Source organism: Uloborus diversus, chromosome 6 (genome assembly GCF_026930045.1).
Source record: "Uloborus diversus isolate 005 chromosome 6, Udiv.v.3.1, whole genome shotgun sequence".
NCBI lineage: Eukaryota > Metazoa > Arthropoda > Arachnida > Araneae > Uloboridae > Uloborus > Uloborus diversus.
In genome coordinates, this window is record NC_072736.1 from 90,514,334 (window position 1) to 90,528,568 (window position 14,235).

The following is a 14,235-nucleotide window of genomic DNA, read 5'->3' on the forward strand; positions in this document are numbered from 1 at the left end:
TATACGAGGACCCCTGAACTAGCTAAAAAAGTATTTGTTATTTTATTGCGTATATGTGTATTAGAAGTCTTTCCATATCTGTAAACTAATTTTAATATGTATTTCTATGTTATCTGAATTTAATGTGTTAAAAAAACCTGAATATATTTCAGAAGTATAGATAGGGCTGAATGAGCCACTATATCATGGTTATGGATGGGCCACTAAAATATTTTTTTTTTCTAATTTCTAAATTTTCTCTTTAACATGAAACATATCTGCCTGTCATAGATTTAGATTACTGTTCCATTAGAATAGGTTTATAGTAATTTCTAAAAATTAATTTGCACATTTTAACCCTAAGAAATATTAGCTATTTGTTAGAAACATAAGTAAAACTCAATAAATCTTTAAGATGAACTGTCCAGTTGTTGACCACACCTATCAGATGCCAGTGTTGTGAATTTTGAAGACATTGTTAGCAAGTCACCACGGCCAGAAATCACTGGTGGAACATAACCAAGCTGTTACAACACTCGTTTAATATTAATGTTCAAAAATATAAATTTTGTTAAATCATAATGTGTATCATCTATTATTTTTATGCATATTTTATGTTCTTTCTTTCTTACTGTCTCATTATTTAGTCACTTTCTGCTACAATTAGTCACATCACTTTTCATGTTTATAAAATTTTAATGTGTCATATCATGGCAAGTGCTATTCATTTTATAATATTTAGTAAATAAAAGATTAATTCCAAATCTTTTCATTGAATTAATTTAGTGGTCCATTCATTTCCTTCAATCGCACATCCAGCCCCATGGGTGGGGATGAATGGGCCAAATTTCTATATTTTTATTTTTTATTATCATTCATTTATTTATTACTAGCCACCTGTGGCGACCAGCTGGTCCACATTTTTACGCCATTCGCCTTTTTGCGCCAGGGTTGTCGCCTTTGGCGGCTGCTTAGACAATTTAGCAACGGTATTAATCAATGTTTTCCTCTATGTATCAATATTATCATTCGCCTTTTTATGCCATTATTGTCACCTTTGGTGGCTACTTAAATAAATTTCGTGGCGGTATCAATCAATCTATATCTATTTACATCATTGGTAGTTTGAATAAAATGCTTTTTAGATCTATCTCCAGTTCCGTCGTTTGGAATATTTGTAAAGGAGGGGCAGGGGAGTCACGAACAGCGTACTCTTCATGCAAATTTTGTCGAAAAATAACAAAAAGCACTTTCACTTTTATGTGAAAGCATTGTTTTTTCAAAATCATGGTGTGTGTGTGTGGGGAAGGGGGCATTGACACGCCATTGAAGTTCCTTAAATGACAGGCATGTCTCTTTCTTGCTGTCCATCTACTATATCAACCTCTGTATTTGTCTATCTATATCTATACGATTTATGCATATCTACCTCTGACAGTAATTAACAATCTTTTTTATTTATATAAGTATCAATTCGAAAAAAACATTTTTTGTCCACTCAATCTCGATCTATCTCTGTATCTACCTAATCTACAGCCAATCTGTAACAGAAACAAAGATCATGCAAAAAAAACCGCGGGCTTTATATATTTAATTAAAATAGTCCGCAAAAGAAAAAAAAGGCTCTTTGTTCCCTGTAGTGTGCAAAATGTAGTGCTTGCAAAAAGATAAAAAACTAAAAAAAAAGAAAAGGCAAAGGATTTCAGTTGGATCACGTGATGAGGTAAGTTCCGAACTCAGCCGGCAAGCGAACAACTCGCGTTGTGCTCTGTATTAAAGAAATTGCAAAAAAAAAAAAAAAACAATTGCATATTTTAAAAAAACTTTTTTCTTCTGAAGGGGACGGAATGTTTTTACTATTACCAACTAAAGTTTTAGAATTGAGGGTTCAATACTTTTTGCAGGATGGGTTTCGAAAAAAACTAAACCCAGAAAAAATGCAAAATAAAGGTTTTTTCAAAAATTTATAAAAAATACAAAAATTGCACTATTTTCAAAATTTTTTCATTCATCATATTTAAAATTAAATTTCCTGCACTATAGTGCAAAAAATAGTTGTGTGGTGTGATTGGTTTGGGGTCTGATGTAATAAAAAGTACTAAAAAGTGCAAAAAAACACATAAAACATCAAATAACTTTTTTTCTAATTAAAATATCAAAATTCGAAGCCCAAGATGCACATCTTTGGCAAAAACTGCACCAGTGTACTAAATTTCATCTTTCTTAGCCTTACCATTTTCCCAGGATGAGCGCCACAAATACACACACAAACATCTTGTTTTATTAGATGCATTGATAGACATTTTTGAATCCAACTTTATAACTTAAAAAAAAAAAAAAAAAAAAAATGAGTGAAGCAGCTAAACAGACAATTCTGAGCTTTAAAAAGAGTTTTAGAAAAAATTACAATAATTAAAAACCAAACATTGGCCCATTCTTTACCACTGCATATGTATATTTTTCTATCGCTCCCAAGCAGGGTTCGAAATTAGGACATGAAAATTTGGTATCATTAGCATTTATCTGTTCAGTTACAAACTTGAAAAAATTAATACAAGTTACACATTTCTAAATTGTAGATACTATATTTCTTTTCTGCAAAAGCTCAGCTTTTTGGAAAAATAGTCTTCACAGTTTACGTTTCCAAAATATGAAATGTGGTATAACTTTCATTAACAAATAAAAACTGGAATTTTTAGAAAAGAAATTATATTTTGCAAAATAAAACAAGAAAAAAAATCAGACTTATTTCTCACCAGCTTGCTCTAAAGACACTAAAGTGGCAGTTTCTATTAAATCACGTTCTAAATATTCTCTCAAATTTTCAGGAAATGCAGAAAAATCTGGCAATGAAAAAGTATATTCAGGAATTTCTAAGGAAGTAGGTCGAACATTGAAACCAGATTGAAAATCTTCATCTAATTCTTTCCGAGCTTTAGAAATCATGCAAAAATTATCAGTAGTGCGTGATATCCCTCTGTAGAGCTTTTTGCCTATGAAGAAAGAAAGAATATACATAGGAACCAAATAATGATTTAAACTATCACATCAAAATTACATAAATTTTAAAGCAAATATACGAACTTCAAAAAATACAAATATATGAGCATTGAAATGCAATATCTAGGAGCCATTTTTCGTAGATTAAACATATATAACATTCTAAAAAATTCCATTAAATTAAAATAATATACATACAAGAAAAAAAAATATACATAAAGGCGGAACATTTGTAGAAAGTTTCTTCCTATTTATTCAGTTGCAAGTTGCACTGACAGTTTTTTAAATCAAAATTTTAAGTGCTGAATGTGGCACCTAGTTTTGGAAATCAGAGCATCAAAACTAAATATTTCGTTACAAAAGAACCTTCAAGTTCTTGGCCGTTTGCAATTTTACAACTAACATGGTCTAACTGCTGGTGCAGGTATTTATTTGGTTGTTCAAAGAGGCAACTACGAAGTACATTTGAATACTTGCGACTGAAAATTGTTATTAAATACCAATAACACTAACAACAATATTCATATCAGTAGGGCCCAACATTCTTTTACTCAAGGGCTGCACCTCTTATGAAGTTGAATCTCACAGGCTGAAACATAGATAGAATGTTAATATATTTGGATCAGTTTTTTAGAAAACAATTTTCAACTACGATCCTCCGAATTTGCAACAAAAACAAAACCAAACCCTGTGGCATGACAGATCGTGAGGGCCAAGGTCTACTATGCCTAACTCAGTTTTTCTGACTAGGCGCTTTAGGGTGCAAGGGAGATGTTACGGTTAGTTGGTTGCCTAATGCGGAACCCTCAGTGTTTGATTCCCAAGTACACTTGGTACTCATTTTATCGACCCACTGAAGGGATAAAGGGCTGAGTCAACGATGCATAACCCGGGTTTGTGGTGTGGGAGCGCGAAGCGCTACCACTGAGCCACTGGGCTTCCCAAATTTGCAAGAACCATTCTTAATAACGAATGACAATGATCATTTGCTTTGGAAAGCACAAGAACAAAGTTTTTGATTTGTAAGGTTGAACATAACAAGCCACATCAAGCAGCTTCTCAGCCTGTGGGGCATAGGTTGAGTTCCACTAGTTTATACTTTGTTGATAATTATAATAGAAGAATTAAGTTTTCACCATTTTCCTCTCCATCAGGATTTTTCTTGGAAGGAGTTCCACAATTAGTGGTGCTATGAACAAATCCATTTTCAGAAACATTACTGGATGAGCAGGAAGAATGACTTTTAGAACAGGAAGATGAAACTTGATTATCTGAAGGCACTTCACCGGGCAAAATTCCTTTCATAACATAATATGCTGAGAGTGCAGAGTGCAAATTCCAATCATGAGCTGAAAATTAAATTAATGAATTTGAATGTTATAAATAAAGAGCAAGTTAACAGTCATTAACATCATCAATTGAAATCATTCTTAATTTATGAATAAAATTTTAAAATTTACTAAATGATAAAATATGAATATGAACTTGCACACATACCTACATTTGATGAGGAGCGATTTTTTTATACTTTTTAGCTCAAGTAAGTGCAAGCAATAGCGCCCCAATGGGAGATCATTGTGTGACCTCTCAAAAATTTTCTTTATTCTGCAAATTTAGAGACAATATTGCATTTTTTAAAATGATTCCTAGTCACTTCTCATTAAATGTAGGTATGCGTGCCAGGTCGTATTTTATCATTCGGCAAAATTGGGAATTACCGCCTCTCAAAAATTTAACTTTGGGCTTCCTTCAGTGCAAGAGAGAATTAAAATTATTATTTAGGGAAAATAACCATACTTTATTTCAAACAATGTCGAAGAAAACGTTTTGTAATTTCACAGGCCTCAGATATTTTTTTTTAAATGTTCCTTGATGCTTCATATTCATGTTCTAAAAACAATCAAACAAAATCAGTTCTTGCTAATATACAGTTATAAAAGATAACATACGAGTAAACACAAGCAATACTTGGCAGACGATAAATAAACGTGTAGCAACAAAACAATTTTGTTCCATTTGTTTTGTCTTGTCGTAGACGATATTTCTCATAATTTTTAATACTAAGCTGCTGCCCTTTCAATTGTTCGCTGAGAGCCATTGTTAACACACGAAGCACTTCTTTTGTCTAAATTTTTATAGAGATTGCAAAGTGCGGAACATTAAGCGATATGTCGTAATTTTTAAAAATGCCTAAAGAATCTTCTAGTTGTCAAGTGACAACACAGAAACATAAAAGAGTTTTTGATAATGCCGTAAGCAATCAAAACATATGCCTTGTCGACTATTTCTTGTGAGAGGAATCGGAGCAAAAGCACTCATCAAATTCATCCTGTAAACGAAATTCCATGCAGGATGCTGAAGTTCTTCCAGCGGAGACAGCAAATTATGCTGCCTCTTGTCTAAGCCAGTCTACAAAAACGCAAGGTAGAACTCAGGCTCAACACATTGCTGGAGATACGAAAAAAAAAAAAAGAACATCTAATAAAGTTTTTTAATATTCAATGTTTTATTAAAGTCAAAAAATATAAACTTTAAATCTGAGTTTGTTTTAGCAAGAACTGTTTAAATCAGCAAGTATATCTGGTATCTGGATAGGTATGTAAATGTTATTGCATTAAATTTATATCAAGTGGATGTAGGTCATTTTGTTTGATACATATTTAAGTTGTATCATTTTTAATAATAAATTTGTAACCAACACACACACACCACTGTGTGCAGACAGTGCAAAGCGAGGACCCTACTTTTTCGCCGTCACACCGAAGGACCTACTGAAGGCGTTATTTCAGAGGAACAATTTTTAGTTTTTTGTGCTTAAAATCATTAGATTAGTGCGCTACAATCTCGATATTTAAATTTTTCAAAAAATTTCAAACATGTTTTTTTTTTAATGTAACCGAGGACCTCATACACAAATGTGGGCGGATGGTGCAAAGTGAGGATCTTACATTTTCGACGTCACATCGACTGAAGACGTTGTGTTATAAGAACAAATTTTTATATTTTGTACTTAAAATTATTTGATTAGTGCGTAAGAACCTCGATTTTTCAATTTTTCGAAACATTTCAAACATGTTTTTTTACCATGTAACCAAGGACCTCATACACAAATGTGTGCGGATGGTGCAAAGCGAGGACCCTACGCTTCCGTCGTCACACCGATTGAAGACGTTGTGTCAGAAGAACAATTTTTTAGATTTTCGTACTAAAAATCATTTGATTATTGCGTAAAAACGTCAATTTTTTAATTTTTCAGAAAATTTCAAACATGTTTTTTTTTCAATGTAAGCGAGGACCTCATACACATGTGCGTTTTCTCCGGAGAACGAGGACTTGGCTTATTCCACCCGTTATCCCAGTAGCGGATCCAAGGGGAGGGGGGCTAGCCCCCCCCCTTTAGGTCTGAACTTACACTAGACCAAATCGAAATTTTAGAGATTTTTAATACTGCAATACTTCTGCGAATTAAGTTTGTATTATATTTTAATAAATATATACACCATTTATAATGGCTAGGAGACTGTTGCCAATTCTCCCAAATGGTCAAAACTTAAGTTTATATTGTGACCTGCAATGGAATGGAAAGGGCTTGGCAGAAATAGTTTTGTTCTGCAATCGGGGTTTTTAATCTGAAAGTTATTACTTTTAAATTAAATCAGTCAGGTATATTTTACTTAGTTCTAGCCTAAGGGGACTATAGCCCACCCCCCTCATGAATACATAACTTACTCTAGATACAACCGAAATTTCGGAGATTTTTATGCTTCAATACTTTTGGGAATTGAAATATGCATTATATTTGCATAAATATATACACTTTTTATAGTGGAGTGTCAATGGTGGGTTGGAGATGGAGGCTAAAGAAACTGTATCCTCCTCTCCCGCTTGGTCGAAACTTACAACTGATTTCGATGTGATTTGCATTGGCATGAAGAGGCTTAAAAGAAATAGGTTGTTCTGCAATCGAGGCTTTTTTATCTGAAAATTATTACTTTCAAACTAAACCAGTAATACATATTTTACTTCATTCCTAGGCTAAGGGGCAGTATCACCTCCCCCTCTCCCCTGAGGTCAATACTAAATCTAAAAAAAACACAATTTCGAAAATTTTAAATATTTTAATATTTTTGCGAATTAAAATGTGTATTGCTTCAAAATAAATATATTCACTATATATGGTGGTGTATTGCTATTGGAGGGGGGGGGGAGGGTGCTAAAGGACCTTTAGCCCCTTCTCCAATTTGGGAAAAACTTACAAGAAATTGCAATGTGGTTTGCAATGGCATAGGAAGGCTTGGATAAGCCTTCGATTTAATTTTTTCTCCTTTAAGATAGCTTCTTCCTGTTATCGAGGTTTTTTGATCTGAAGTTATTACCATAGGCGGATTTAGGACTGAGTTCCTGGGGGGGCAGGATTTTTTTTTAGCAACATTTTTATTGCCCCCCCCCCCACTCCCATGTTTTTGTCTGTTTCCTGTAATGCATAAGTCCATGCTTTATTTTTTTGTGTGTCGTTTACATTAATGTGTGTTTTCATGCTGTCCTTTTTGAATTGACCTTAAGAGAGGGAGCTGGTATCAAGAGAGAGACGCAGGGCTCCCTTTTGAGTGAGAAATAGAATATATCCAATTTTAGAGGGCCGGGGGTTTTTCTCTCGGAGGAAATTTTGTAAAATGGATATAAAATTCTGCATTTTAAAGCCTTATAAAGGTTAATTGGATAGACATAGAAATTGATAACTAGATTATACAGTTGTACAGTGTTGTTCAAACTTTGTAAGAAACAGCCATAAATCAGAACAGTCGCATTGAAAGAAAAAATAAACTATAGAATTCTCATTACAACAAAATTCTTTTAATTATAAGTAGTGCAGAAAACGAAAAGGAATAGAGTTAGTGTATCATTTTTTTCCCCTGGCTAAACAGATTAACAATATGCAGTAGAAGAAATTGGAACCTACTTTGCTTAGGATCTAATTATTTTCAAGGACTCTAGAATGAATAAAATTATTTAACACACTTCTTTTGTACTTTCCAGTCTCTGATATTTTTGTACTTGATTGTAAATTTTTACAGTCCTGTTCTAACTTTGTGAGAAATAGCTATTTTAAATTTAAAAGAAAAAAGAAACCATAGATTTCTCATGACAACAACTTTTCTTCAGTTGCAAGTGGGGCAGAAAACGAAAAGAAATAGAAGTAATGTGTATTTTTTTCCGTGCTAAACAGATAGACAATATGCAGAAGTAAAATAAAAGCAATCAATACAAAAGAATTTCCAAAATACTGCATTCGGAATTGAATAAATAGCAAGATATGAAACATGTGAGTCACAAGAATTTATTTTAAATAATATGTTTCAAATGTGAGGACCATGATTTTTACATTTTTAATACAAGGCAAGGAGCTGAATTTGACATATTTTGGCATTCCTCCCCCCTCTACCATTTGTTAGAAATGTTAAAATTTAAGGTTTGTAGCCACACGTTTCCAAATATTCAAGGTTTTCAAGCACTTAAAAATGAAATTAGTTTTTTCACGCAATATCCATTTTTAAGGAACGAATCATGATTTTTTTTTGGGGAGTTAGGGACCCACTTCAAAGCAGGGGCCCTAAGCAATAGCTTGTTTATCTTGTAGGCAAATTCTGCCCTGTTTGTAAATCACTCTTACCTGTAAATTTATGCTTGATTTTTTGTAATTTTTACGAAAAATTCGTCAGTTTTTACAGCTAAAGGATTTTTACGATTTTACCAATCTTTGTTAGGTTTTTATAGACTTTTATAAAATGTCAGCAAATTTTTCCAAAACTTGTGATGACTCAATCATTTAGATTTCAATAATGACAAGGACTGACTCACTTAGACTTAGATGATTATGACTTACTTTACTTTTTAAACAGTATTTATAAAGTTAGTAAAATTGTACTCTCCCTCTAAGTAAAAAGATTCATTTAATCAGAACACTCAGATAACTGAAATTTATTCAGTTTGCGGTAGTGTTTATTCTCTCTTCTTTTCTCTTTAAAAAAGAGAGAGAAGGGAAAAAAAACTATGTTTTTTAGAATTTCTCAAAAGGCCACTTAATCTACTAAGAACATAAATATTATGCAAAAATATATTTGAAATGTGGACACAAATCATAACGAGTAGTTCTGTTAGTGGGAATGAGGGGGGCGGGGAGTTTTTCCCCCTTTGCTTTAGGTTCTAATTTGTTAAAATAATCGTCAATTATTATAAGTGTTGCAGCTTAGCCTATATTTTCATTCATATACTTGCCCAAATTATTTTCAGTCCAAAATAGTGAATTTAGACACATTTTCAGCACCCCTGTGACAGCTGTACTATTTGTATTTAATGTTCGTTTTTTTCCCCCTTTTCTTTTCTCCCATCAGAAAAGGATATTCACTTTTCTCTTCATTTTCATTTAACTATTCAAAAATTAAAAAGTCATGATTTTTTTGTATTTTGGAAGATGTGTTATTACTATATAAAGTCCTCTCAAAACTCGGGGGCATTGCCCCCTATGCCCCCCCCCCCTATAAATCCACCCATGCCCTTCTGAACCATTCAAAAAAAAAAAAAATTAATAATGTTTTTTTAATTTTTGGAAGATGTGTTGTTACTACATGAAGTCCTCCCAAAGCTGGGGGGGGGGGCATTGCCCCCCTCCGCCCCCCATAAATCCGCCCATGGTTATTACTTTCAAATAACACAGTCATATGTTTTACTTCTTTCCCGGGCTAAGAGGGCTCTAGCACCCCCCCCCCCCCCATGAGGTCAGAACTTACACTAGATAAAATTGAATTTTCGGAGATTCTGAATACTGTAATACTTTTACGAACGGAGTCTAAAATTGTTTTTAGGCTTTTAATTTCTCAAAACTTTCAGAAGAAAGCCCCCGCTTCCCCGTAATGTCACCAAAGACTACTTGCATTTAGCACTCTAATTTCGATTATTTCTGGAGGAAATTTTCTAGCTTTATTTCCAATTTGCTTAAATCTTCACCCCTAACTCGGGCAAATACAGATTAAAATGATGTTTTACGTTATTTCAAACTACTTCTGGTGTGGAACTTCTCTTATCCTCTCCTCAGTGAGATTTAAAACACTTTTTTGGAGGGAGACGAGCTCCCGAATCTCTAAATCCGTCCCCTAACATTGCCATGAAAAATTCTTAATACTTCTTTCCTAGTCTAAAATTTGTTGGGAAAGATTCATGTACGATCAAGTGCGATTAAAAATGAAAATTTTTGTACTAATACAAAAATTCTCTCGGAAATATGCAAAAAACTAGAACATTTAGGATATAGATTCTATTCATTGAGGAAACAACTATAAAATTACAAACCCTGTTTTAACAACCATGCGTTGCTAAAACTACAAACTGTACCTTTTCGAGCAATTGACCCCAAATTTGAGAACCGCTGATGTAGAATATAAATATCTAATAACAAATGTATTGCATGTGATGCATATTCAAACTGGTTGCAGCTTGAAAAACAATATACAGATAAACGATGCGATTACATCAAGAATGCAGGATTCTTTCGTAGTTACTGGAATAATTAATTTTGTGAGTACTCTGCTGTGCTGTAAGTTTTCAATTTTGTTTAAATTTATTCACACCCCATAAGAGTAATGAAAATGAAACGCCGACTACTGGGCTCATACAAGGCAGAGCAACTAATTTCTATAACAAGACTACTGGAACATTTTCTCGTACTAAAAATAACTCGGTTTTTAAAATAAAAATGTTTTCATTCATGTAACAAGTTTGAGAATCATTATCAGAACGGTATAGCCTAAAATTATACAGTGTGTTTGTTGTTGTATGATTGCTGAAATTTATAGGTTAAAAAAATCAATAATCGATCTCTTAAATGGTCGACTATTGGTGTTTTTACCCTATTTGCTGATTATATTTTAGCATAAGTCACGAACGTACACACAAGTCATTGCAAATTTATATGCACTTCTGAAAATAATAAAAACAAGAACCGTTTCTCTTTATTTTTTAGTCCCATTATTTAATCTTAATTACAGAGAAAATATAAACATGGGGTGCAAACATTGATAGCGACACTGAATAAAAGCATCACATACATTAGTTGGTAAAGCACATAACAAGAATACAAAGACATGTAATCTACGAGGAAATTTAATATGATGTACAAAGCAATAAATATCTTTACAACCAAAATATTTAACTTTTTCAATTTACATACAAAAGCATTTGTTTAAAATTGTAAATTGGGATGCAGTGATGCATTATCCAAAACAATGGCTATACATAAAATTATTATTATTATTATTATTTTTTTTTTTGAAGCGATAGTAAGAAAGAAGGAATGCAAAAAAAAAAAAAAAAAAAAAGCGAATGAAATTAATTACAGATAAAATTTTAACGTGAAACAAAATCAGAGCAAATTATAACATAGAACTTAGAAACAAGTTAAAGTTTTCTCTATCTCCATCATTCCAATTTTCAAACATATTTATATCATGAACTAGTAATGCAAATTTTGAATTCACTGCTCGCTGTTCCTGAACGCTCCCAGGCTGTGCTCAGATGATTACCCGGGGGGGGGGGGGGGTTAATGAATTTCTTTACTTAACGTTCGGATTTATCTATTACTTACTTTATGTTTACTTTATTTTTCGTCACGGCACATTTTGTCTGCCCTCACTTCGCAGATACAATTCTTCTCATGAGTTAAAGCATCAAAATTAAACGAAAGTACTGCAAAGTAATATGCAAACCAAAAAAGAAAGCAAGTGAAGGTTTCACAAAATTTTCAATGTTTCATATTTAAAGCTAGAAATGTTCACCAGCAGTGATCACTGAAAATTTATAAGAAGGGGTTTGCAAAATTATTTTGAAAAATGTATAATAACTGTCCATTTACGAATGCCGCTACCAGTACTTGCGAACCATTCCATTTACAAGTTCTTAGTTCAACGCAAGCCTTACAAAAAGTTATTTTTATTTCCTCCAGATCCGAGAAGAAACGATAAGACATCAATGCAAATCCACACTGCTAACGAAGCAAATTTCTATTTATGTACATTTTTATAAAAGAAAAAAATAGAAAATCTACTCATAATTCCTGATACAATCCCAAATTTGGTTTAAACAAAGCAGACCCCACGCATTTATACCAGTTTGCGAAATGAAAAAAAAATAATTCAAATAAAAATGATAAACAAATGAATAAAAAAAAATAAATACTAATAATAATATTATTAACTTAAAATTCATTATCTGATCAACGCAAACCCTCACTCATACTACAAAGTTAATAAAGCAAATTCTTATTTATGTACATTTTGAAAAAGAAAAAGAAAACCCGCTCATAATTTCTCCTACCATCCTTATTTTGGTTCAAAGCATATTCGATGCGCGTGCAAATTACAGGAGGGCTTTATTTAAGAGAAATAAAACACTAGATAGATTTTTTTGGACTTTTATAATCTTTGGCTACCCCTGACTAGTAATTTTCTAACTTCGTAACATCTTGTGGGAGAACCTATTTGCCGATGAAACGATTTCAATTTCGACACATGATGATGAACATAATGTATGCATTTGAAATATTGCACCAGGAACGTAGCATTTTTTACATTAAACGCTACTATCAACTTGCGAAATGAAAAACAATAATAATAAAAAAGATAAATACACAAATAAAAAAAAACTAATAATAATAGTGATTAACTCAAAATTCATCATCTGACCAACACAAACTCTCACTCATAATACACTGTTAATAAAGCAAACTCCAATTTATGTACATTTTGAAAAAGAAAACCTGCTCATAATTTCTCCTACCATCCCTATTTCGGTTTAATTAAGGCATATTCGACGCACGCCTGCAAATACCATAAGGGCTTTTTTAAGGAAAAAAAACACTAGACAGATTTCTTTGGACTTTTATAATCTATTGCTACCCCAGGCTAGTAAGTTTCTAACTTCGTAGAATCTTGGGGTAGAACCTATTTGCCGATGAAACGATTTCAATTTCGACACATGATGATGAACATAATGCATGCATTTAAAATATTGTGCCAGGAGCGTAGCATATTTAACATTAAACACTACTATCTACATGTGAAATGAAAAACAATAATAATAAAAAAGATAAATACATAAATAAAATAAAAACTAATAATAATAGTGATTAACTCAAAATTCAGCATCTGACCAACACAAACTCTCACTCATAATACACTGTTAATAAAGCAAATTCCGATTTATGTACATTTTGAAAAAGAAAGCCCTGCTCATAATTTCTCCTACCATCCCTATTTTGGTTTAATTAAGGCATATTCGATGCGCGCGCGCAAATACCATAAGGGCTTTTTTAAGGAAAAAAAAACACTAGACAGATTTCTTTGGACTTTTATAATCTATTGCTACCCCAGGCTAGTAAGTTTCTAACTTCGTAGAATTTTGGGGTAGAACCTATTTGCCAATGAAACGATTTCAATTTCGTCACATGATGATGAACATAATGCATGTATTTAAAATATTGCGCCAGGAGCGTAGCATTTTTACCATTAAACACTACTATCAACTTGCGAAATGAAAAACAATAATAATAAAAAAGATAAATACATAAATAAAATAAAAACTAATAATAATAGTGATTAACTCAAAATTCATCATCTGACCAACACAAACTCTCACTCATAATACACTGTTAATAAAGCAAATTCCGATTTATGTACATTTTGAAAAAGAAAACCTGCTCATAATTTCTCTTACCATCCCTATTTTGGTTCAAGTAAGGCATATTCGACGCGCACGCAAACTCCAGGAGGGCTTTATTTAAGAGAAACAAAACACTAGATAGGTTTTCTTGTACTTTTATAATCCATGGCTACCTCTGACTAGTAAATAATATATTTAAACAAGAGAGAAAAAAAGCAAGAGAAAGAAAAAGCATTGCACTTATTTTTTAGAAATAAGTTCTTCGATTTCCGTTACTAAAATAACTCCTATTTTAAAAGAGAGGAAAAAAAATGAGTACATAAATCTACAGTTTCACTTATTTAACATTAGACTGTATTTTGTTGCGAACGTAGTCTTTAATGTTTCGCCACGTCCGATTTTTTAAAGCAGGTTCTTTGTTTTGAACGTCTTGAATTTCTTTTTTTCCTGGAAGCTTCTTCCTTAAAATAAATGATCCGAGATTTTTCTGTACTGCAGTTTTCTCATTATAGGTCCAAGTATTCCTTTTTTGGTGAAATGAGACCC

At 32.5% G+C, this 14,235-nt stretch overlaps 1 protein-coding gene across 2 annotated transcripts in view; it reads right to left on the reverse strand.

Annotated features, from left to right (window-relative positions):
• LOC129223992 (OTU domain-containing protein 7B-like) overlaps nucleotides 1-14,235 on the reverse strand; it is a 72,369-nt gene that overhangs the window by 16,689 nt on the left and 41,445 nt on the right. For both annotated transcript variants that reach the window (XM_054858383.1, XM_054858384.1), the window contains exons 3-4: nucleotides 4,116-4,328; nucleotides 2,736-2,972 (exon numbers count right to left, since the gene is read on the reverse strand). In XM_054858383.1, coding sequence (XP_054714358.1) covers nucleotides 2,736-2,972; nucleotides 4,116-4,328 — 450 coding nt within the window. The remainder of the gene's footprint in view (nucleotides 1-2,735; nucleotides 2,973-4,115; nucleotides 4,329-14,235) is intronic.